Source organism: Antennarius striatus, chromosome 8 (assembly GCF_040054535.1).
Source record: "Antennarius striatus isolate MH-2024 chromosome 8, ASM4005453v1, whole genome shotgun sequence".
Taxonomy (NCBI): Eukaryota; Metazoa; Chordata; class Actinopteri; order Lophiiformes; family Antennariidae; genus Antennarius; species Antennarius striatus.
In genome coordinates this window covers 24964301-24989121 of record NC_090783.1, presented here as the reverse complement: position 1 = coordinate 24989121, position 24821 = coordinate 24964301, and the positions used below count along the sequence as shown (strand labels likewise).

General features: G+C 49.1%; 5 protein-coding genes across 6 annotated transcripts in view; 2 read left to right on the top strand and 3 right to left on the bottom strand.

Annotated features, from left to right (window-relative positions):
- The first annotated feature begins 299 nt into the window (after positions 1-299).
- LOC137600070 (phosphoglycerate mutase 1-like) lies at positions 300-2696 on the top strand. The gene is made up of 4 exons (XM_068321445.1): positions 300-788; positions 1361-1635; positions 1706-1886; positions 2420-2696. The coding sequence occupies exons 1-4, from the start codon at positions 350-352 to the stop codon at positions 2587-2589; spliced, it is 1065 nt and encodes a 354-aa protein (XP_068177546.1). The 5' UTR covers positions 300-349; the 3' UTR covers positions 2590-2696.
- Positions 2697-3712: 1016 nt separating this feature from the next.
- Positions 3713-6932, top strand: exosc1 (exosome component 1). Its single transcript, XM_068321461.1, has 8 exons — positions 3713-3867; positions 5110-5225; positions 5540-5614; positions 5692-5780; positions 5864-5897; positions 6074-6124; positions 6209-6293; positions 6396-6932. The coding sequence occupies exons 1-8, from the start codon at positions 3729-3731 to the stop codon at positions 6500-6502; spliced, it is 696 nt and encodes a 231-aa protein (XP_068177562.1). The 5' UTR covers positions 3713-3728; the 3' UTR covers positions 6503-6932.
- Positions 6933-7079: 147 nt separating this feature from the next.
- knop1 (lysine-rich nucleolar protein 1) lies at positions 7080-10210 on the bottom strand. Its single transcript, XM_068321439.1, has 4 exons — positions 10088-10210; positions 7949-8695; positions 7620-7673; positions 7080-7427 (listed from the first exon to the last, which is right to left on the bottom strand). The coding sequence occupies exons 1-4, from the start codon at positions 10193-10195 to the stop codon at positions 7128-7130; spliced, it is 1209 nt and encodes a 402-aa protein (XP_068177540.1). The 5' UTR covers positions 10196-10210; the 3' UTR covers positions 7080-7127.
- An 804-nt stretch (positions 10211-11014) lies between these two features.
- The window catches only part of gprc5bb (G protein-coupled receptor, class C, group 5, member Bb), a 21757-nt gene continuing 7950 nt past the window's right edge, over positions 11015-24821 (bottom strand). Inside the window, exons 4-9 of one of the 2 annotated variants that reach the window (XM_068321430.1) lie at positions 20285-20359; positions 19382-19556; positions 18845-19277; positions 16844-17948; positions 12486-12598; positions 11015-12410 (exon numbers count right to left, since the gene is read on the bottom strand). In XM_068321430.1, coding sequence (XP_068177531.1) covers positions 12366-12410; positions 12486-12598; positions 16844-17948 — 1263 coding nt within the window. In that variant the 5' untranslated portion in view covers positions 18845-19277; positions 19382-19556; positions 20285-20359 and the 3' untranslated portion in view covers positions 11015-12365. Of the gene's footprint in view, positions 12411-12485; positions 12599-16843; positions 17949-18844; positions 19278-19381; positions 19557-19975; positions 20360-24821 lie in introns of those variants that run through there. The other variant, XM_068321432.1, reaches the window with a different exon arrangement.
- On the bottom strand, positions 18865-19704 carry LOC137600638 (procyclic form-specific polypeptide B-alpha-like). Its single transcript, XM_068322368.1, has 4 exons — positions 19695-19704; positions 19494-19628; positions 19332-19423; positions 18865-19134 (listed from the first exon to the last, which is right to left on the bottom strand). The coding sequence occupies exons 1-4, from the start codon at positions 19702-19704 to the stop codon at positions 18865-18867; spliced, it is 507 nt and encodes a 168-aa protein (XP_068178469.1).

Below are 24821 nucleotides of genomic sequence, written 5' to 3'. Positions count from 1 at the left end.
GAGTGACGTGACCGCCAGCCAATGAGCGTTCAACGCTTCCTCTGGGGCTCCGTCCTCCTGCGCTGATTGGACACAGAATTCCGCCGATTAAGGACATGTGACCCGACATGTCACACCGCACGTGACACCGCAGTTAATTTGATTGGCAGTTATCGCGTCATCGGACGTGATTACGTCAGTAAACAAACAGACAAACAGGAAGTCAAGGTTTTCTCTTTACTGACAGCGTTGTAACTGTGTCTATGTCACAATGACTTTATAACGTTAGGACGCTATAACGCTATGACTTAGTGGTTTATGACGTTTCCTCGTTATTCTTCTTGTCGCATTTAAACGTAATGACGTCATCATGTCCCGCTTCACGCTCAGATGGAGTATTTTTTTCCTGTGGGGAAATAATCCGGATCACGTGATCGTCACCAGGGTTACCACTCCCACAGGTAGACGTCACCTGTGTGGCGGGGGGCGTGGTGTCAGGTGTTGGGCGTCGGCTCCGGTCGTGAGATCGGTCGGGTTCGGACACGCTGCCCTCCACTCTCACGGCTGTCCGCCTCCCGGTCTGCGGCGGAACCGGGACCAATCCGCGGAGTTCGAGGCCTCGGTTGGAGAGAGAAGTCGGTCCAGTCCCACCGGAAGGGGCGTCGGTGCGGGGATGGCCCACAGGCTGGTGCTGATCCGCCACGGAGAGAGTCTCTGGAACCGGGAGAACCGGTTCAGCGGCTGGTTCGACGTGGACCTCAGCGAGACTGGAGAGGAGGAGGCGAGGAGGGGGGGCCGGGCGCTGAAAGGTGTGTGTGTGTGTGTGTGTGTGTGTGTGTGTGTGTGTCTGTGTGTGTGTGTGTGTGTGTGTGTGTGTGTGTGTGTTCGTGTGTGTGTGTGTGTGTGTGTGTTCGTGTGTGTGTTCGTGTGTGTGTGTGTGTTCGTGTGTGTGTTCGTGTGTGTGTGTGTGTTCGTGTGTGTGTCTTTTTTAAACTTGAATAGTAATAAATAATAAAATAAAATACAGAACATGAAACGTACCCAGACTGGTCCCCCCCACCTGGTTGACTTCACCTCATCACGGAGCTGATTGCTCCAGCCTTCAGGGTCATGGGTCAGACTAGTCTCAGGTTCCAGTGAAGGAGCCCGGAACATGTAATCCTGATCCGTGTTGATCCCAGAACACGTGTGTGGTCCCCTTTAATCCGTAAAGAATGAACTCCAGGTGGTCTCTGGAGTTTGTTTTGGGGGTGTTCCCATGAACCGCGAGGAACAAGGGGTTACAGTGTTTATTCCACTCATTTATATTATATGAATGTATTGATTTAACATTAATAATAGATTAATATTTATATCTGTCCGTCTGCCCCCCTCCCCCCAGACGCTGGCTATGAGTTTGACGTCTGCTACACGTCTGTCCTGACACGGGCCATCCGGACCCTGTGGTTGGTTCTGGACGGTACCGACCAGGTGTGGCTGCCGGTCCAGCGGACCTGGCGTCTGAACGAGCGCCACTACGGCGGCCTGACGGGCCAGAACAAGGCCGAGACAGCGGCGCAGCACGGCGAGGCCCAGGTCAAGATCTGGAGGCGCTCCTTCGATGTCCGCCCCCCCCCCATGGACGAGGGACACGACTTCTATGAGACCATCAGCAAGGTGACGACAGGGGGCCCGACGGGGACCGGTTTATTTGGGCGTGCAGTCACGGCGCCCCCTCCTGTTGCAGGACCGGCGGTACGCCCACCTGACCGCAGCCCAGATGCCCCCCAGTGAGAGCCTGAAGGACACCATCGCCAGAGCGCTGCCCTTCTGGAACCACCAGATCACGCCCCAGATCAGGGAGGGAAGGAGGGTGCTGATCGTCGCCCACGGCAACAGCCTCCGGGGCATCGTCAAGCACCTGGAGGGTAAGAGACCCAACGGGTGGGGCCCATTCCATTTCTGAAATGTTGGCATTGGTTGGTTATGGAGCACAGAATCGGGTCAGAGGCGACTGAAGAACCGCCACCCGTTAAGGGCGTCCTGCAGCAGCGCCACCTGGAGGCCGACCGCGGGCCTGGTGGTGTGGGATTCAGACCTGTGTTAGTGGAACACACCAGATCCTGTTCTTGGTCCTGGTCCTTGTCGGGGGCTCTGGGGGCCCAACAGAATGTGGTCTCAGGGACGCTGGTCGACACCCCAGGAGGTAGTGTCAGGTCCGCTGAACCCTGACCCCCTAACCCTGACCCTAATCCTGACCCCAATCCTAACCCTGACCCAGTGAGAGCCAGAGCCAGGTGCAGGAGGTGTGTGATGCTGGTGGGTGTGGCTGTGATGCTGGTGGGTGTGGCTGTGATGCTGGTGGGTGTGGCTGTGATGCTGGTGGGTGTGGCTGTGATGCTGGTGGGTGTGGCCGTGATGCTGGTGGGTGTGGCCGTGATGCTGCTCTGCTGTTTCTCAGGGATGTCAGAGGAGGCGGTGCTGGAGCTGAACCTGCCCACCGGCGTCCCCCTGGTCTACGATCTGGACCAGGACCTGAGGCCCGTGGGACCCATGCAGTTCCTGGGAGACGAGGAGACCGTCAAGAAGGCCATGGCAGCTGTGGCAGCGCAGGGCAACGCCAAGAAATAGACCCGCTGGCCATATGGGCCATGTGATCGGTCATGTGGTTGGTCATGTGGTTGGTCATGTGATCTCAGTCATCAACCTATTAAAAGTCGTGAACTGTTATTAAGTCATTTGCTGTTGCTTTCATCAGTCAGTTGGATCCACATAGACGCACAGCGTGCACTTGAATTTGAAAATACCCACTTCTCACCCAGATTATATCCAGATTAAATCTAGATTTAATCCAGATTAGATCCAGATCACACCCAGAATAGAGCCATATTAAATCCAGATAAATTCCAGATTAGATTCAGATTAGATAACACACTGACCTACAGTAACACACTGTACATTTGTTGTGAATTAGACGTCACAGGGCGTAAATAATCCCACTTGACGATGTCATGGAAATTTTTTTGTTTTTTACTTCAGGCAAAAAATTTTATCATCAACTTTTATTTATAAAGCGCTTCATCTTGGCAACAGATAGTCACTGTATGGACCAGGAGGACAATAAATGATGACAAATAATAGAGGCTCGAGTGGTTTGTGCATTGGGTTTGATAGGCTCAGACTAAGACTTTCAAATGAATTAAAGACCATTTTAGGTTCAGGGCTCAATTCTAGCGAGGAATTAAAAATAGATGCAACTCCACCACCTCTACCTGAGACTGGAGGCACCTGATCATTTAGGTGACCAGGAGGAGTAGCTTCGTTTAGGGAAAAACACTCATCCTCACTAAGCCATTTGGCCGTTAAACAGAATAAATCTATATGATAATCTGATATGTCATTGATTAAAACAACTTTTGAAGACAGATCTAAAAACTTAAACGGTCTCTATAGTATTACTTTATCTTTCCACCAATTGTCTTAATTATTTGACTTCAAAGTTTTGTATTCAAAATGTAAAAATAACAAAAACCTGCATTCGGATATTTTTACAATGACAGGCAGATATAAAATTAATCAGTGTCTCCTTGGACGAAAAGGCTTTAAAACTTAAAATATCTGCATCATATAAATGATTTGACCGTATTTAAATAACGTCACGTGATCACTGTCCGGTCTGTTCTTTCAAATAGATTTTTTTTAAACGAACATGTCGTGTTCACGTGATCACGCTTTAAACGTCATTACGTAACACGTGTGCCTCAACAAACATGGCGCCGCGAGCCGACATTTATTTCCGTTCTGCGTCAGACCAGCCAATCAGAAGTCACCTTCCTGTGTCGTCACAGCCAATCCTCTACCGCGCTGCCCTTCTGGACAACATGTCGCCCCTGAAGCTGTGTGTTCCCGGTGAGGCCCGTCGGTTCCCGGTGGTTTGGGGGTCACGTCAGACGGTAGACCGTCTTCCGGTAAATCTGTGATGGCGGTGCTTTTCCGTGACGTCACTTTGATGCTAGAATCGTTGTCGAACACCGTTAATGGGTGGGCGTCGGCCGTCCCGCCTCGTTTCTACCGTGGAGGTGGAGATAACCGGTTCCGGTGGGGGCTGTGCTGGTGGACCCGGTTCCGGTGGGGGCTGTGCTGGTGGACCCGGTTCCGGTGGGGGTAACAGAAAGACCTGCAGGACAGGGCTGGAAATGAGCGTCTCTTCCTGGTAGCGCTGCTGCCCCCAGATGTAGACGTTAGTAGCACCAGCAAAGACCTCAGGAGGACCCCCCCAAAAAAAACAAGGCGGTGACGGAGCGATAGAGACACACACGTAGCTGTGTATACTCCACACACACGTAGCTGTGTATACTCCACACACACGTAGCTGTGTATACTCCACACACACACACACGTAGCTGTGTATACTCCACACACACACACACGTAGCTGTGTATACTCCACACACACGTAGCTGTGTATACTCCACACACACACACGTAGCTGTGTATACTCCACACACACACACACGTAGCTGTGTATACTCCACACACACGTAGCTGTGTATACTCCACACACACACACACGTAGCTGTGTATACTCCACACACACACACGTAGCTGTGTATACTCCACACACACGTAGCTGTGTATACTCCACACACACACACACGTAGCTGTGTATACTCCACACACACACGTAGCTGTGTATACTCCACACACACGTAGCTGTGTATACTCCACACACACGTAGCTGTGTATACTCCACACACACACACACGTAGCTGTGTATACTCCACACACACGTAGCTGTGTATACTCCACACACACACACGTAGCTGTGTATACTCCACACACACACACACGTAGCTGTGTATACTCCACACACACGTAGCTGTGTATACTCCACACACACGTAGCTGTAGCCATCCTTTGAAGTTGGAAGGTTCTGATTGGATGGAGTTTGGGGAAATCTGCCGCCTCATGGTTTGACACGTTTACGGCCGTGTTCAGGAACGCGTGTTTGTGGACACGTGTGGGTGGGGCCTCAGTGGGGGTAAAAGCTGCTCCACGTTGAAGGTGTGGGAGTCGGGGGTGACCCCCCCCCCCCAGTGAAGGCAGGTATTGCTGAGATTTGTTCTGACCACGCCCCCCCATGTGTCTCCAGGTGACAAGCTGTGCAGCGTGGAGGACTGCATCCCCGGCAGGGGGGTGTACCTGCGGCACGGGAACATCTACTCCTCATTGGCCGGATACGTGCTAAGGAAGAACGAGGGCGAGGAGGTGTGTGTGTGTAGGTGTGTGTGTTTGTAGGTGTGTGTGTGTGTGTGTGTCTGTAGGTGTGTGTGTGGGTGTGTGTGTTTGTAGGTGTGTGTGTGTGGGTTGGTGTGTGTGTGTCTGTAGGGGTGTGTGTGTCTGTGTGTGTGTGGGTGTCTCTGTGTGTGTGTGTGTGTGTGTGTGGGCCAGTGGTGTAATTGGCAGCTTACCTTTTGAAGGTAAGCTGCCACTGTCAGATGTCCTGTGATTGGCTGTCCTGTGTGCTGTCATGTGATCTACCAATCGTTTGGCTGTGTTCAGGTGTTTTGTTTTTGTCGTAGTTACCTGTGATCTCCGTGGTCAGAGAGACGGAGACGCAGCTCCTGCCCAACGTCGGCGCCATCGTCACCTGCAAGGTACGACCTGAGGGTGTGTCCGTCACCTGTCAGGTGAGAGGGCGTGTCTTGAGTGTTTCTGGTTTGAACCCTTTCAGGTGACCAGCATTAACCCCCGGTTCGCCAGAGTCCACATCCTGTACGTGGGCTCCACGCCGCTGAAGGACCGCTTCAGAGGAACCATCCGGTAAGCCCCGCCCACCTGTCCCAATGAGACATGCCCCTTTGCACATCTTCAAGTCCTAAACTAAGATCCTCCTCCAACGACAGGAAAGAAGACATGCGCCTGACGGAGAAGGACAAGGTGTGTTTACGTTCCTCTGGTGGGGCGGGTCACCTGACCACAGATCAGCTCAGGTCACCTGACCCCAGATCAGCTCAGGTCACCTGACCCCAGAGCAGCTCAGGTCAGCTGACCCAGAGCGGCTCAGGTCAGATGACCTGAGCAGCTCAGGTGACTCATCCTTGTCCGTCCCACAGGTGGAGACGTATAAGAGCTTCAGGCCGGGGGACATCGTCCTGGCTAAAGTGGTATCCTTTGCTGCTTCCATTCCTGGGGGCGGGTCCGGTCATCGACACTCCCCCATGGCGTTACCACCTGACCTGTGACGTCAGATCTCCCTGGGCGACGTGCAGTCCAACTACCTGCTGACCACGGCGGAGAACGAACTGGGCGTGGTGGTGGCTCACAGCGAATCAGGTAGCCCCAACCCTCACTCCCCTCCCACGGCAGGTGGGAGGGGCCGTCGCTACACAGTTGTTGTTGTTGTGTTGCCGTGGTGACGCTGTGTTGGTGCATCAGGTGCTCAGATGGTTCCCATCAGCTGGTGTGAGATGCAGTGTCCACAGACGCACGTCAAGGAGTTCCGCAAGGTGGCACGAGTGCAGCCGGAGTACCTGCAGGCCTGACCTCTCACCTGACAGGGCTGGCCCCGCCCCCCTACCCTCATCTTCAGGAAGCACACACATCCTGGGTGTGGCCACACCCATCAGGTGTGACCACACCCAGGATGATCTCAGTACCTCTGACTCTAAAGTCGGCCCATCAGGCGGTGGACAGATGGACTCGTAAGATAAGTCCCGCCTCTTCAGAGCTGACTCCGCCCCTGTGCTGCTCCTGGACTCTGTTTTAATTGGTTGAAATAAGCTTTATTTCAGCGGCATGTCATGAATGTGGTTGGCTTGTTTTCTAAGAAATGGACAGACATGAATACAGACATTTGACCTCTGCTAAGGCACCCATCAGGTCAGGTGACCCCTGCTAGAGGTCAGAGGTCAGCTGGTCTGATGGGTACTTTCAGCAGACGTGTGGCGGTTGTAATAAAGAGACGGAACGCGGCTGCATGGGCTCGTCTTTGTCCAGTCACGTCCACTTCCTGTTACGCCTTCAGAAGGCGGACCCACTGGGGCTGCAGCGCCCCCTGCAGCCATGGCAGGAAGGTGCAGTGGACAGGACCGCTGCCGTCAACAGGAAGCAACGGCCAGCGCACCTGGGGGCGGAGCCTCTGCTGGTGGGACGGCTCGGTTCAGACACTCAGTCTTCGAAGCGGACGGACCTGCAGGCGCTGATGTCGATGGAGAACTTGCTCCTGGGGGGTCCGGTGAAGCCCAGCCCCGCGCTCCTGAAGTCCGACCGGCGTGACTGAGCGTGCTCAAACTGCCCCAGAAGCCCCTGTTGCAGCTGCTGCTGCGCTTCCTGTCCCAGCGCCATGTTGGCCCGAGGGGCGGCCCCAGCAGCCGGGCGGAACCCCCCCTTCAGCCCCCCCATCAACCGCAGGAACTTCTGGCGCTGGTCGGAGCTGCTGAACTGGGCGGTGGTCCACTGACCGAAGCCCTGAGGAGCAGAGGACAAGAGCTCAACGCTGATGACATCACTTCCTGTGACTGAACCTGTAGTCGACACTACAGGTCTGGAACACCTGACCCCCGTCAGAGGACCAGGAAATGACAGGCCTTCATGGCCCCTGTGCTAGCCATTATGCTAAGCTAGTCTAACGGCCTGTAGTAGACAGAGAGCTGTGCTCACCTGATTGGTGGAGATCTCATCAGGTGACCTCTTCACCTCCTCCTGGGGTGACACCTGACAAACAAGAGCAAATAGCATCAGAGCGCTATCTAGCATCAGAACACTAGTATCAGAGTGCTAACTAGCATCAGAACACTAGCATCAGAGTGCTAACTAGCATCAGAACACTAGCATCAGAGCGCTAATTAGCATCAGAACACTAGCATCAGAGTGATAACTAGCATCAGAACACTAGCATCAGAGTGATAACTAGCATCAACACTAGCATCAGATTGATAACTAGCATCAGAGTGCTAACTAGCATCAGAATGCTAACTAACAGGACATACCTCCTGCTCCATGCAGAGCTTCTTCCTCTTCTGCCTCTTCCTGCCGACAGGAGCTTCCTGCTCCTGCTGCTCCTCTTCCTCTCCCCTGGACTTGTGTTTCCTAGTCTTCCTCCTCGGCGCCGTCTCCTCTTCCTCCCCAGTAGTAGTGTCAGTGTTTGCACTAATGTGGTTTCCACCGTCCTTTTTTCTCTTCTTCTTCTTCTTCTTCTTCTTCAGAGACTCACCCTCCTCTTCCTCGGGTCTCTGGGACGCTCTGATCCTCTCAGCTCTCTCTCTCCTCTCCTCATCACTTCTTCCCTCCGTGCTCTCAGTGGTGGTCTCCTCAGTGTTCTTCTTTGCCTTCTTGGGTTTCTTTGACAGTTCTCCTTCCTCAGTTTGCTCTTCTTCCTCTTGCTCCTCTAACTGAACATCTGATTTCTTTTGCAGAGAATTCTGCTTTCCTTTCTTCTTCCTGCGTTTCTTTTCTTTTCCCGAATCCTGTGCAGCTTCCTGATCATTCTCACTGTCATGCTGCTCTTCCTCTTCCTGCTTCTTCCTCTTCCTCTTCTTGGTGACCTTTGCACCTCCTTCTCCCCTCAGAGACTCAGTGATTCTCTTCTTCTCCTTCTTTTCTCTGCATCCGTCCGGAGACTCTGTTACAGCCAGGTGATCAGCTGATTTCCCATCATGCCTTTCACTCCTCTGTCTCTTTTCTTTCTTCATCACGTTCTTCTCTCCATCCATCATCATCATCATCACTGCTTCCAGCTGTGCATAAAGTTGACCGTTAGCGTTACCATGACGACACACACGTCCCTACAAGTGATGCTAATACCCAGTATCTGCATCACGCAGCCCATGTTGAGCCCTGATTGGCCGATTACCGATCCCAGACAGGTCAAAGGTCACATCAGCTCCTCAGAACCCAGTAAGAACGACGACCAGCAACCACAGGTGGTGAACAGAGGAGGGACAGGTGGGGGACAGAGGAGCAGAGGAGGGACCGCTGGGGGGGGGGGGGGGCAGATCGGGGGGGCTAAGGCCCCGTCCACACGATGACGGATTTTTTTGAAAACGCAACTTTTTAAAAACGCATCAAACGATTCGCGTCCACACGACAGCGTTTTCAAACAAAAATCTTCGCCCACACGTAAACGCAGCAGTGCGTTTTGAAGACAGCTATAAGCGTGCCAAACCATGTGGTGGCAGTATTGAGTCAAATTTTATCCAATAGGAATCCTTCAGTTTTGTCGTCACAACACACGGCCCATAAATATGACGTCACAGAGGTTTTCGTCGCAGGAAAGACGTCAGCATTTTAAAAAAGTCGCGGATACGCCGTCCCCACGACAACGCAGACCCAGAGTTTTTTTTAAAAATCCACCTCGGCCAGTGTTTTTAAAAAGTTGAAGAGCATGTTCAATGCTCTGAAGACCTGCAGTGATGCCACTGCTGCCAAACTAGCCTCCCTGCCAGAGACTCCTGCACCCATTGATTGGGCGTTCTACAAGAGCGCTGTGACCAAACCTGGGATAGTTGAAGAGTTTGAGAAGTTTAAAGCCCTGCAAATCCCTGAGCCTGTTGATACACAGACAAGCATCAATCAACAGGAGATTGAGTCTAATTCTCTTTCTACCAGAATGCAAAGGGATTAGCCTTCATTGAAGAATCCAAGGTCCGTGTAGCTCAGTGTCGTGTGGACGGGGCCCAGGCCTGAGGTCCCGTCCACACGACAACAGATTTTTTAAAACGCAACTTTTTTGTTGTGTTTACGCCTTCCGTCCACACGACAACGCAGATATCCGGAACGAAAACGCAACTTTTTAAAAACGCTGACGTCTTTCCTGCGATGAAAACCGCTGTGACGTCATATTTATGGGCCCATGTTGTACAAACATGATGGATGTACGACCCTTGTTGACGGCAGCATTCCTGAAGGCGTTTTGTGACGACAAAACACGGAGGATTCCTATTGGATAAAATGTGACTCAATGCTGCCACCACATGGTTTGGCACGCTTATAGCCGTCTTCGAAACGCACTGCTGCGTTCACGTGTGGACGGAGATGTTGATGAAAACGCTGTCACGTGGACGCGAATCGTTTGATGCGTTTTCAAACAAACCCGTCACGTGTGGACGGGGTCTCAACGCTCTACTCACCCGGTAACGACGACCCACGTGAAGCCGGCGGCAGGGACCCGGAAGTACTTTCTCTTTTCCTGTTAGCAGTGACCCGAGAGTTGGTGCACCGCTCGCGCATGCGCACATAGTATCAGCACATCAGCGTTGACTAATTTAGACACTAAAGGATGATCCACGGGTCACGTGGAGGAAAGAACTGAGAGCGCACGAGCTCACATTGTTCTTCAATATGTTTACATGTTTACTAACGCGGACCTGGTTACGTCAGCAAACATATGTGCATGTTAGTAAACATGTTTACTAACATGCAAATGTGTTTACTGACGTGAAATATGTTTACTAACATGCACACCTTTGCATTTTGGTAAACGTGTGCACTCTCGTAAAAATGTTTACTAACATCTAAAAAAATTGTACTTGAATGTAAACATTTTTACATGTCAGTAAACTTCTCTACATGCTACTAAACATGTAAAATTGTTTATTAATGTAGAGACAGTCACAATCAGGTGGACATGTTTACTAATACAGTACACATGTTTACCAACATGTGAATGTATTTACTAATATGTACACATGTTTGCATGTTGGTAAACATGTTTACATGCCAGTAAACATGTTTACCAACATTTAAACATTCTTTACTATAATAAATATTTTAACATGTTAATAAACTTGTCTACATGCTACTAAACACGTAAACATGTTTACTAATGTAGACGCAATTACAAACATGTACACATGTTTACTAATATCTACATGTTTACTAACATGTAAACGTCCCCCGGTGTCGGTAGGAACAGAACACGGAGCGCCATCGGGAGGAAACCATACAGGAAATGCCTCCTCTGAGCAGCCGAGTGTTTCCAGACCTGGAGTGGGTCAGTGAATGCATCGCTGACAGGAGGCTTGAGATGCGTTCAATGACCAGACAGGAAGGAGCTTCAAACGTGCACTGCTGTATTTGCCAGTTTGTGCAAATCGCATTACAGACATTCATATTACGCTGCCATGAAGCGGCATCAGTGATGTCACGGAAACACCGCTGATGTCATACATGTGATAAAATAGAAGAAACATCAAAGTCCTGTGATGTCAGCGCCACGTCACAAGCAGAGGCTCAGTCCTGCAGGCGTACGGCAAGAACACGGGGAAAGCAGGAAGTGGACAGGCTGTCGTCGAGTTCAGCGTTGATCAGCACATAGACGTGCAGCCTCGGGGTCACTTGTGAGGTCATGACCTCGACCTGCACCTTCTGGAAACAGTTCCTGTACGTTAGAAGGAGCTCCAGATGGATTCAGTCCTCAGAGTCCCAATTCAAAGTCACATGGTGTCTCCACCTGCCTCACGTGGACAGGTAGTCACCGAAGATTAGTAGGGGCCACACCAGACATGAAAGCAGGACTGACCCCTGACCCCGGACCCCAGGGGCTACTGATGGTTCTTGTGCGCAGTCACTCATGTCAAGAAAACATTTTGAAACTTAACAATCAAACTGACTTGTCTTCAATATTTATATCAAAAGTCTAAAAAACACTCCAAATACATTCACTTTGACAAATGAGCTTATATTAAAATTGTTAGCCCAACAGTAGCATCACTACCAGGTTATTAAATGGCTTTATTAAAAATGCTCATTCAGGAGCCGCCTGCCATCAGCCTTTCAGTGGATAAATGAACCCTGGACACGCTGCTCAATCCATGATATCCATCAAAACACATGTAGATACACCAGGACTGAGATCCAGAGCAGAACATGAGTCCTCAGGGCCCCCTGTGGAGGCCTGACGACTGCAGAGATGTGTGCACACTGTCTACACACCGTCTGCACACTGTCTGCACACTGTCTGCACATCGTCTGCACACTATTTGCATAAGTGTCACAAAGGTTTGCTTTTCTGAGACCAAACAGAAAAATAAGTCAGTTGTTAAAGAAGCGAACAGCGCTGAAGCACGACACCTCCAGCTCAACACACTGTCCTTCCCCACATTGTTTCTTCCACATCATCAACGCATTTAGAGATTATACTGAATTAGATATACACTAATGTTCACAGATCATAATAAAATATCTGAAAAGTTGCCTCAGTTCCCCTCATTCCGGCTGAGAGGCGTCCAGTAAAACCCCAAAATATTGGAATGTAAAATCCATACATGTGCAAAAACACAAACACGTTGACATATGAACTCCCACCAGCGTGTACACGTGATATGAACATCTGTTATATGCTCTTCTTTACAGGCAACACGAAATGCTATCTCACACCAGCAGCTCCTCTTCAAACCTCGTCCCAAATCACCATAAGCGCCTCCCGGTGTAGTTGATGGGGGCAGTGGGCATCTGGGGGCAAACCAACAGCTCAGTTCAAACACTCACGTAGTGACTTCTGGGTAAAGTGGTGTGTTCATTACGTACTGTTCCGCCGTTCATCACCAGAGCCATCTCAGTGGGCTGATAGACGTGACCCCTGAAGGCGATGCCGGGACGGACGCCCCCGTGGCCGCTGTGGTACGTTCCAGTGCGAAGCGCTGACAGGACACAACAGGGTTAAGACGCTGCAGGTGAAAATCCCAGTTCAACACCCCTTACCCTTTAGACACCATACCCTATAGACAACTGACCCTAAAGACACCATACCCTATAGACACCATACCCTATAGACAACTGATCCTAAAGACACCATACCCTATAGACAACTGACCTTAAAGACACCATACCCTATAGACACCATACCCTATAGACAACTGACCCTATAGACACCATACCCTATAGACAACTGACCCTAAAGACACCATACCCTATAGACAACTGACCCTAAAGACACCATACCCTATAGACACCATACCCTATAGACAACTGACCCTATAGACACCATACCCTATAGACAACTGACCCTAAAGACACCATACCCTATAGACACCATACCCTATAGACAACTGACCCTAAAGACACCATACCCTATAGACACCATACCCTATAGACAACTGACCCTATAGACACCATACCCTATAGACAACTGACCCTAAAGACACCATACCCTATAGACAACTGACCCTAAAGACACCATACCCTATAGACACCATACCCTATAGACAACTGACCCTATAGACACCATACCCTATAGACAACTGACCCTAAAGACACCATACCCTATAGACAACTGACCCTAAAGACACCATACCCTATAGACAACTGACCCTATAGACACCATACCCTATAGACAACTGACCCTAAAGACACCATACCCTATAGACAACTGACCCTAAAGACACCATACCCTATAGACACCATACCCTATAGACAACTGACCCTATAGACACCATACCCTATAGACAACTGACCCTATAGACACCATACCCTATAGACAACTGACCCTAAAGACACCATACCCTATAGACAACTGACCCTAAAGACACTATACCCTATAGACACCATACCCTATAGAGAACTGACCCTAAAGACACCATACCCTATAGACAACTGACCCTAAAGACACCATACCCTATAGACAACTGACCCTAAAGACACCATACCCTATAGACACCATACCCTATAGACACCATACCCTATAGACAACTGACCCTAAAGACACCATACCCTATAGACACCATACCCTATAGACAACTGACCCTAAAGACACCATACCCTATAGACAACTGACCCTAAAGACACCATACCCTATAGACACCATACCCTATAGACAACTGACCCTATAGACACCATACCCTATAGACACCATACCCTATAGACAACTGACCCTATAGACACCATACCCTATAGACAACTGACCCAATAGATACCATACCCTATAGACACCATACCCAATAGACACTATACCCTATAGACAACTGACCCTATATACACCATACCCTTTAGACACCATACCCTATAGACACCCTACCCTACAGACACCATACCCTATAGACAACTGACCCTATAGACACCATACCCTATAGACACCATACCCTATAGACACCTTACCCTACAGACACCATACCCTATAGACACCATACCCTACAGACACCATACGCTAAAGACAACTGACCCTATAGAGACCATACCCTATAGACACCATACTCTATACACACCATACCCTACAGACACCATACGGTATAGGCAACTGACCCTATAGAGACTGTACCCTATAGACTCCATACCCTATAGACACCTGATCCTATAGACAACTGACCCTATAGAGACCGTACCCTATAGACACCATACCCGATAGACACCATACCCTATAGACACCATACCCTATAGACACCATATGCTAGAGACACCTGACCCTATAGACACCACACCCTGTAGAGACCGTACCCTATAGACATCTGACCCTATGGAAACCTTACCCTATAGACAACTGACCCTATAGAGACCATACCCTATAAACACCTGACCCTATAGACACCTGATCCTGTTGACACTGTGCCCTATAGACACCATACCCTATAGACACCATACCCTATAGACAACTGACCCTAAAGACACCATACCCTATAGACACCATACCCTACAGACACCATACGCTATAGACAACTGACCCTATAGAGACCGTACCCTATAGACACCATACTTTATACACACCATACCCTACAGACACCATACGGTATAGACAACTGACCCTATAGAGACCGTACCCGATAGACACCATACCCTATAGACACCATACCCTATAGACAGCATATGCTAGAGACACCTGACCCTATAGACACCACACCCTGTAGAGACCGTACCCTATAGACATCTGACCCTATGGAAACCTTACCCTATAGACAACTGACCCTATAGAGACCATACCCTATAAACACCTGACCCTAAAGACACCTGATCCTGTTGACACTGTGCCCTATAGACACCATACCCTATAGACACCATACCCTATAGACAACTGACCCTAAAGACACCATACCCTATAGACACCATACCCTACAGACACCATACGCTATAGACAACTGACCCTATAGAGACCGTACCCTATAGACACCATACTTTATACACACCATACCCTACAGACACCATACGGTATAGACAACTGACCCTATAGAGACCGTACCCGATAGACACCATACCCTATAGACACCATACCCTATAGACACCATATGTTAGAGACACCTGACTCTATAGACACCACACCCTGTAGAGACCGTACCCTATAGACATCTGACCCTATGGAAACCTTACCCTATAGACAACTGACCCTATAGAGACCATACCCTATAAACACCTGACCCTATAGACACCTGATCCTGTTGACACTGTGCCCTATAGACAGCGTACCCTATAGACACCATATCCAATAGTCACGGTACCCTATAGTCACCTGATCCAATAGACACCATACCCTGAAGACACTCTACCCTGAAGACACTGTACCCGAGCCATACAATGAAGTTATGGGAATGAGTAGTGGAAGCTAGACTAAGGGCAGAAGTGAACATTTGTGAGCAGCAGTATGGTTTCATGCCAAAACAGAGTACTACAGATGCAGTATTTGCTTTGAGGACATTGATAGAGAAGTACAGAGAAGGCCAGAGGGAGCTGCATTGTGTTTTTGTAGATCTGGAGAAAGCTGATGACAGGGTGTCCAGAGAGGAACTGTGGTATTGTATGAGGAAGTCTGGAGTGGCAGAGAAGTATGTTAGAGCGGTGCAGGACATGTATGAGGACTGTAAGACAGTGGTGAGGTGTGTGTAGGTGTGACAGAGGAGTTCAAGGTGGAGGTGGGACTGCATCAGGGATCAGCTCTGAGCCCCTTCTTGTTGCTATGGTGATGGACAGGCTGACAGACAAGGTTAGACAGGAATCTCCATGGACTATGATGTTTGCAGATGACATTGTGATCTGCAGTGAGAGCAGGGAACAGGTGGAGGAGAAGCTAGAGAGGTGGAGGTTTGTCCTGGAAAGGAGAGGAATGAAGGTTAGCCGCAGTAAGACAGAGTACATGTGTGTGAATGAGAGGGACCCAAGTGGAAGAGTGAGGTTAGAGGGAGAAGAGATCAAGAAGGTGGAGGATCTGAAGTACTTAGGCTCAACAGTCCAGAGCAATGGAGAGTGTGGAAAAGAGGTGAAGAAGCGTGTCCAGGCAGGATGGAACGGGTGGAGGAAAGTGTCAGGTGTGATGTGTGATAGAAGAGTTTCAGCTAAAATGAAAGGAAAGGTGTACAAAACTGTGGTGAGACCAGCGATGTTGTTTGGTCTAGAGACAGTGTCCCTGAGGAAAAGACAGGAGACAGAGCTGGAGGTAGCAGAGATGAAGATGCTGAGGTTCTCTCTGGGAGTGACCAGGATGGATAGGATCAGGAATGAGTCCATCAGAGGGACAGCACATGTTAGAGGTTCTGGAGATAAAGTCAGAGAGGCCAGACTGAGATGGTTTGGACATGTCCAGAGGAGAGATAGTGAATATATTGGTAGAAGGATGCTGAGTTCTGAACTGCCAGGCAGGAGGCCTAGAGGAAGACCAAAGAGGAGGTTTATGGATGTAGTGAAAGAGGACATGAAGGTAGTTGGTGTGAGAGAAGAGGATGCAGAAGACAGGGTTAGATGGAGGCAATTGATTCGCTGGGGTGACCCCTGAAGGGAAAAGCCCAAAGGAGAAGAAGAATACCCTATAGACCCCGCTTCTATAGACACCAGGCATTCAGTTTTTATGTGTGCTTTACTTGACACCCCCTTATTTCAATAAAGAAACCCTAAAAGACATCAAAGCCTGTTTAATTTTTGCGACAGGTGACGTGTGAATGTAGGCGTGGCCCCGTGTGACGCCGGCCTACTTGCGCTGTGCTCCTCCATGGAGAAGGCCTGGTTCTCGGAGAAGGGCCGGTGAGAATGTGGCGGCGCTTCGTCTGCGAAGCGAGGGGAGGGGGAGGCGTGGCCAGCGTCGAAGAAGTCCTGTGTGCCGGGCTGGGGGGGCTTCCTGAGGCACAGGTGAGCCTCTGGGATGGCGTGGAGCAGCAGCAGGATCCATCCCTGGATGACCAGGGCCACCGCCAGCGCAGGTTCGTCCAGCACCTTGACGTCCTTCCTTCCTGCTGCTGACCTTTCACCTTTGCCCCTCCCCCTCAGCGTCTGGCTGCCGTACAGGTAGAAGCCCAACCAGGCCACCCAGAGCAGCGCCGAGGCCAGGCTGGACAGGAAGAGCCAGGCGGCGTTACACTTCCACCTCCGCTTCTCGTTCTCCCCGTCTACATCCTCGTCGCCGCCGCCGGCCTCCTCCGCCCCCATCTCCCCCCCACACAGTACCACGCCCAGGGAAAGCCCCATGGCGAGGAGGAGGAGCCCCAGGGTGTAGCTGCACGTCAGGGCGAAGTCCAGAGGGGGGTACTCGCAGGCCGGATGCCCCTCCCTGACCACTGTCAGCAGCACCCACTCCGCAGAGATGATCCCCTGGACCAGGGCCAGGGCCAGGCCCAGGGCGGCCAGCGAGCTGCCCGACGGGCTGGCCCCCCCGGCCACCAGCCGCCGCAGCCTGACGCCCTGCACCAGCAGGCTGGAGAAGCACAGGGCGAACAGGGGCCCCCAGAAGGCCCGGCGCACGATGCACAGCGCCTGGTCCCTCCCCACCAGGAAGCCCAGGGACACGCAGAACAGCCCCAGCAGCGTCCCCAGCAGCAGCAGCAGGGGCCCCACGCTGGAGCGCCGGGCGGGGTCCGACAGGGAGCGCAGCCGGGCCAGCAGGACCCCCGCCAGGACCACGCAGCTGAGGCCCCCGCCGCAGGCCGCCGCCTCCAGGACCACCCCCCACACCGCCTCCAGGTCACACAGCACTCTGTAGGGGGGGGCCACATCCACGCCGCAGCCCCACGGGGGAGGGGGGGACGGCAGGGGGGAGCAGCGGCCAATCACAGACAGGAGGCAGAGGAGGAAGGGGACGGCCATCTTGGATGGAGAGAGAGAGAGAGAGAGAGAGAGAGAGAGAGAGAGAGGAGAGAGAGAGAGAGACAGAGAGAGAGAGAGAGAGAGAGAGAGAGAGAGAGAGAGAGAGAGAGAGAGAGACGCTGTGGAGAGAAACTGAGGATGGGGGAGGAAAGGGCAGGGGGGTGAGGGTGAACGTAGTTAATTCATTGGCTCAGAAACGACAATTAATTCTCCAGCAAGACGACAAACAGCCAATCACAGATCAGATGGTTCTCTGCTTTCAGACACACACACACACACACACACACACACACACACACACACACACGCACACACACACACACTCACAAAACACACACACACACACACTCACACAAACAAAAACACACACACACACACACACACAACAACACACACACACACACGCACACACACACACACACGCACACACACACACACACACACACACTCACAAAACACACACACACACACACTCACACAAACAAAAACACACACACACACACACACACAACAACACACACACACACACGCACACACACACACACACGCACACACACACACACACACACACACACACACACACACACACTCACACAAACAAAAACACACACACACACACACACACAACAACACACACACACACACACACACACACAACAACACACACACACACACACACACACACACACACACACACACACACACAGAGCTGCTTTTAGCACCGGGCAATGGTTTCCATGGGAACGGGAGACAGCGTGGGCTGACTACATCGCATACTGGGCTTTTGAGAAGTCGAGTTAGCTGGAACCAAAAGAACACACACACACACACACACACACACACACACACACACACACACACACACACACACACACACACACACACATTGAACTCACTCTGCTGAGAGGTTGATGCTCTAATGAGGCGTCATGGCGTTCTGTTCTGGTCCTGTTTCTGGTCCTGGTTCTGGTCCTGGTTCTGGTTCTGGTTCTGGTCCTGGTTCTGGTCCTGGTTCTGGTCCTGGTTCTGGTTCTGGTTCTGGTCCTGGTTCTAGTTCTAGTCCTGGTTCTGGTCCTGGTCCTGGTCCTGTTTCTGGTTCTAGTCCTGGTTCTGGTCCTGGTCCTGGTTCTGGTCCGGTTACTGGAGCCCCTGCAGGCGCTGCCGTGTTGCCGTCTCCATGCTGCCGCTGAGCCGTTGTGAACAGGACTGTGGATCAGGACCTCCTCTGCAGGAGGAGCTTCAGCTCTGGTCGTGCTCCTGGTGGGGGCTCCAGTGGAGACGCCGTCCCAGCCCCCCCTCACCCACACGGAGCATCACGGGCTGGTGCACCTGTGTAATCAGGGACCAAACGGGACGCGTTCACCAGCAGCCAGCGTTAGTCACCGTTTGCACGTCAGCATCACTTCCTGCTTCAGGCTCCTCATCTTCCTCACCCTCATCCTCACCCTCTGGGGGGCGGAGCTCCTTCTCCTGTCCTGTGAGTGAAGGATGACGTCAGCCTGACAACAGGTGAGTCCAGGAGGCTGTCCCACAAGAGACCGTCACCGAGTCCTCCCTCCTCCGGAGACGGCTGGGGTGGGGGGACGACCTGACCGGAACAGCCTGGGTCTGAGTGACACAGGTAGATCCAGGTGAGCCTGACACACACCAGCAAACCCCGCCCCAGGACAGAAACAGGTGCTGACAGGGGGAGATGGGGGAGACACAGAAGTGGTGACTAAGCCAGCTCTCGTCTGCAGTATCCACTGGTTACCATGGTTACCGTCTGTAGAGATCAGCCATCACATGATCTACTTCCTCCCAGCTCAGGTTTGTCCTCACGACACACACACACACACACACACACACACACACACACACACACACACACACACACACACACACACACACACACACACACACACACACACACACACACACACACACACACGTGTTTGGACAATTCCGTATATTTCACCTTCCATATTTCTCAAATAAACCTTTATTAATTTATTTATAAAGCGTTTAATCCCATCAGCAGACGTTCCAGAGCGCTTTAACAGACAGAAACCCAACAGAACCTCCAGAACATCAGAGACGGGGGGGGGGAGTCCCTCATTGAGGAAGAAACTCTGGACACGACCCAGGCTCTGGAGGGTGGAGCCATATTCTGGAGGGTGGAGCCAGACTCTGGAGGGTGGAGCCAGACTCTGGAGGGTGGAGCCAGACTCTGGAGGGTGGAGCCAGACTCTGGAGGGTGGAGCCAGACTCTGGAGGGTGGAGCCAGACTCTGGAGGGTGGACAGCCGCCTTGACCGGTTGGGTGGGAAAGCAAACACAAAGGGGACAGAGACAGACCTGAAGTGTTCCTGGTGTGGACACAACCCTGAGACCGTCCAGCACCTCTTCTGGATGTGAGACCAAACCATTAACCTGGATAAAGTACAACCACGTGAAAAATAAGGTAGAATTTAAGTCAGATTTGAGCATATTCTAATGACGTTAAGGATTTGTATTTATGGATATTGATCATTAACTGCTGTTACTACTAGATCATTTATGGATAGTAGACATGCTACTAAAAAAGTAATTAGATATTTACTGACAAAGAGTTACAGGTATTGACACTGTGTCACCAGCAACAGTCCCCGTCATTGTGCAAAATGTGAGGTCTGAAAGGTGTGTATGTGTCATTTCCTCCAGAACAGAACCCCAAGACAGGACACAACTGGACCCCCCCTCCACAGCAAAACCCTCACATAGAACACACTACACATGGACCCCCCCTCCACAGCAGGACCCTCACATAGAACACACTACACATGGACCCCCCTCCACAGCAGGACCCTCACATAGAACACACTACACATGGACCCCCCCTCCACAGCAGGACCCTCACATAGAACACACTACACATGGACCCCCCTTCCACAGCAGGACCCTCACATAGAACACACTACACATGGACCCCCCTTCCACAGCAGGACCCTCACATAGAACACACTACACATGGACCCCCCTTCCACAGCAGGACCCTCACATAGAACACACTACACATGGACCCCCCCTCCACAGCAGGACCCTCACAAAGAACACACTACACATGGACCCCCCCACAGCCATGACCAAGATGGAAACACACCGTGTTTTAAAGGATAACAACATATTTGAACAGAAATGTACTCAAACAATATTTGAAAGAAAAATCACAAATCATGGTGTGTGAGAATCAGCAAAGGGAACCTGGAGTGAATGTTGTGTGTGTGAATGAAAATGTGTGTGAATGTTGTGTGTGTGAATGAAAATGTGTGTGAATGTTGTGTGTGAATGTTGTGTGTGTGAATGAAAATGTGTGTGAATGTTGTGTGTGAATGTTGTGTGTGTGAACGAAAATGTGTGTGAATGTTGTGTGTGAATGTTGTGTGTGAATGTTGTGTGTGTGAATGAAAATGTGTGTGAATGTTGTGTGTGAATGTTGTGTGTGTGAACGAAAATGTGTGTGAATGTTGTGTGTGTGAATGAAAATGTGTGTGAATGTTGTGTGTGAATGTTGTGTGTGAATGTTGTGTGTGTGAATGAAAATGTGTGTGAATGTTGTGTGTGTGAAAGAAAATGTGTGTGAATGTTGTGTGTGTGAACGAAAATGTGTGTGAATGTTGTGTGTGTGAATGAAAATGTGTGTGAATGTTGTGTGTGAATGTTGTGTGTGAATGTTGTGTGTGTGAATGAAAATGTGTGTGAATGTTGTGTGTGTGAAAGAAAATGTGTGTGAATGTTGTGTGTGTGAACGAAAATGTGTGTGAATGTTGTGTGTGTGAACGAAAATGTGTGTGAATGTTGTGTGTGTGAACGAAAATGTGTGTGAATGTTGTGTGTGTGAACGAAAATGTGTGTGAATGTTGTGTGTGTGAATGAAAATGTGTGTGAATGTTGTGTGTGAATGTTGTGTGTGTGAATGAAAATGTGTGTGAATGTTGTGTGTGTGAACGAAAATGTGTGTGAATGTTGTGTGTGTGAACGAAAATGTGTGTGAATGTTGTGTGTGAACGAAAATGTGTGTGAATGTTGTGTGTGTGAACGAAAATGTGTGTGAATGTTGTGTGTGTGAATGAAAATGTGTGTGAATGTTGTGTGTGAATGTTGTGTGTGAATGTTGTGTGTGTGAATGAAAATGTGTGTGAATGTTGTGTGTGAATGTTGTGTGTGAATGTTGTGTGTGAATGTTGTGTGTGTGAATGAAAATGTGTGTGAATGTTGTGTGTGTGAATGAAAATGTGTGTGAATGTTGTGTGTGAACGAAAATGTGTGTGAATGTTGTGTGTGTGAATGAAAATGTGTGTGAATGTTGTGTGTGAATGTTGTGTGTGAATGTTGTGTGTGTGAATGAAAATGTGTGTGAATGTTGTGTGTGTGAAAGAAAATGTGTGTGAATGTTGTGTGTGTGAACGAAAATGTGTGTGAATGTTGTGTGTGTGAACGAAAATGTGTGTGAATGTTGTGTGTGTGAACGAAAATGTGTGTGAATGTTGTGTGTGAATGTTGTGTGTGAATGTTGTGTGTGTGAACGAAAATGTGTGTGAATGTTGTGTGTGTGAACGAAAATGTGTGTGAATGTTGTGTGTGTGAACGAAAATGTGTGTGAATGTTGTGTGTGTGAATGAAAATGTGTGTGAATGTTGTGTGTGAATGTTGTGTGTGAATGTTGTGTGTGTGAACGAAAATGTGTGTGAATGTTGTGTGTGTGAACGAAAATGTGTGTGAATGTTGTGTGTGTGAACGAAAATGTGTGTGAATGTTGTGTGTGTGAATGAAAATGTGTGTGAATGTTGTGTGTGTGAACGAAAATGTGTGTGAATGTTGTGTGTGTGAATGAAAATGTGTGTGAATGTTGTGTGTGAATGTTGTGTGTGAATGTTGTGTGTGTGAATGAAAATGTGTGTGAATGTTGTGTGTGTGAATGAAAATGTGTGTGAATGTTGTGTGTGAATGTTGTGTGTGAATGTTGTGTGTGAATGTTGTGTGTGTGAATGAAAATGTGTGTGAATGTTGTGTGTGAATGTTGTGTGTGAATGTTGTGTGTGTGAATGAAAATGTGTGTGAATGTTGTGTGTGTGAATGAAAATGTGTGCGAATGTTATGTGTGAATGTTGTGTGTGAATGTTGTGTGTGAATGTTGTGTGTGTGAACGAAAATGTGTGTGAATGTTGTGTGCGTGAATGAAAATGTGTGTGAATGTTGTATGTGTGAATGAAAATGTGTGTGAATGTTGTGTGTGTGAACGAAAATGTGTGTGAATGTTGTGTGTGTGAATGAAAATGTGTGTGAATGAAAATGTGTGTGAATGAAAATGTGTGTGAATGTTGTGTGTGTGAATGAAAATGTGTGTGAATGTTGTGTGTGAATGTTGTGTGTGAATGTTGTGTGTGAATGTTGTGTGTGTGAATGAAAATGTGTGTGAATGTTGTGTGTGAATGTTGTGTGTGTGAACGAAAATGTGTGTGAATGTTGTGTGTGTGAATGAAAATGTGTGTGAATGTTGTGTGTGAATGTTGTGTGTGAATGTTGTGTGTGTGAATGAAAATGTGTGTGAATGTTGTGTGTGTGAAAGAAAATGTGTGTGAATGTTGTGTGTGTGAACGAAAATGTGTGTGAATGTTGTGTGTGTGAATGAAAATGTGTGTGAATGTTGTGTGTGAATGTTGTGTGTGAATGTTGTGTGTGTGAATGAAAATGTGTGTGAATGTTGTGTGTGTGAATGAAAATGTGTGTGAATGTTGTGTGTGAACGAAAATGTGTGTGAATGTTGTGTGTGTGAATGAAAATGTGTGTGAATGTTGTGTGTGAATGTTGTGTGTGAATGTTGTGTGTGTGAATGAAAATGTGTGTGAATGTTGTGTGTGTGAAAGAAAATGTGTGTGAATGTTGTGTGTGTGAACGAAAATGTGTGTGAATGTTGTGTGTGTGAACGAAAATGTGTGTGAATGTTGTGTGTGTGAACGAAAATGTGTGTGAATGTTGTGTGTGAATGTTGTGTGTGAATGTTGTGTGTGTGAACGAAAATGTGTGTGAATGTTGTGTGTGTGAATGAAAATGTGTGTGAATGTTGTGTGTGAATGTTGTGTGTGAATGTTGTGTGTGTGAATGAAAATGTGTGTGAATGTTGTGTGTGAATGTTGTGTGTGAATGTTGTGTGTGAATGTTGTGTGTGTGAATGAAAATGTGTGTGAATGTTGTGTGTGTGAATGAAAATGTGTGTGAATGTTGTGTGTGAACGAAAATGTGTGTGAATGTTGTGTGTATGAATGAAAATGTGTGTGAATGTTGTGTGTGAATGTTGTGTGTGAATGTTGTGTGTGTGAATGAAAATGTGTGTGAATGTTGTGTGTGTGAAAGAAAATGTGTGTGAATGTTGTGTGTGTGAACGAAAATGTGTGTGAATGTTGTGTGTGTGAACGAAAATGTGTGTGAATGTTGTGTGTGTGAACGAAAATGTGTGTGAATGTTGTGTGTGAATGTTGTGTGTGAATGTTGTGTGTGTGAACGAAAATGTGTGTGAATGTTGTGTGTGTGAACGAAAATGTGTGTGAATGTTGTGTGTGTGAACGAAAATGTGTGTGAATGTTGTGTGTGTGAATGAAAATGTGTGTGAATGTTGTGTGTGAATGTTGTGTGTGAATGTTGTGTGTGTGAACGAAAATGTGTGTGAATGTTGTGTGTGTGAACGAAAATGTGTGTGAATGTTGTGTGTGTGAACGAAAATGTGTGTGAATGTTGTGTGTGTGAATGAAAATGTGTGTGAATGTTGTGTGTGTGAACGAAAATGTGTGTGAATGTTGTGTGTGTGAATGAAAATGTGTGTGAATGTTGTGTGTGAATGTTGTGTGTGAATGTTGTG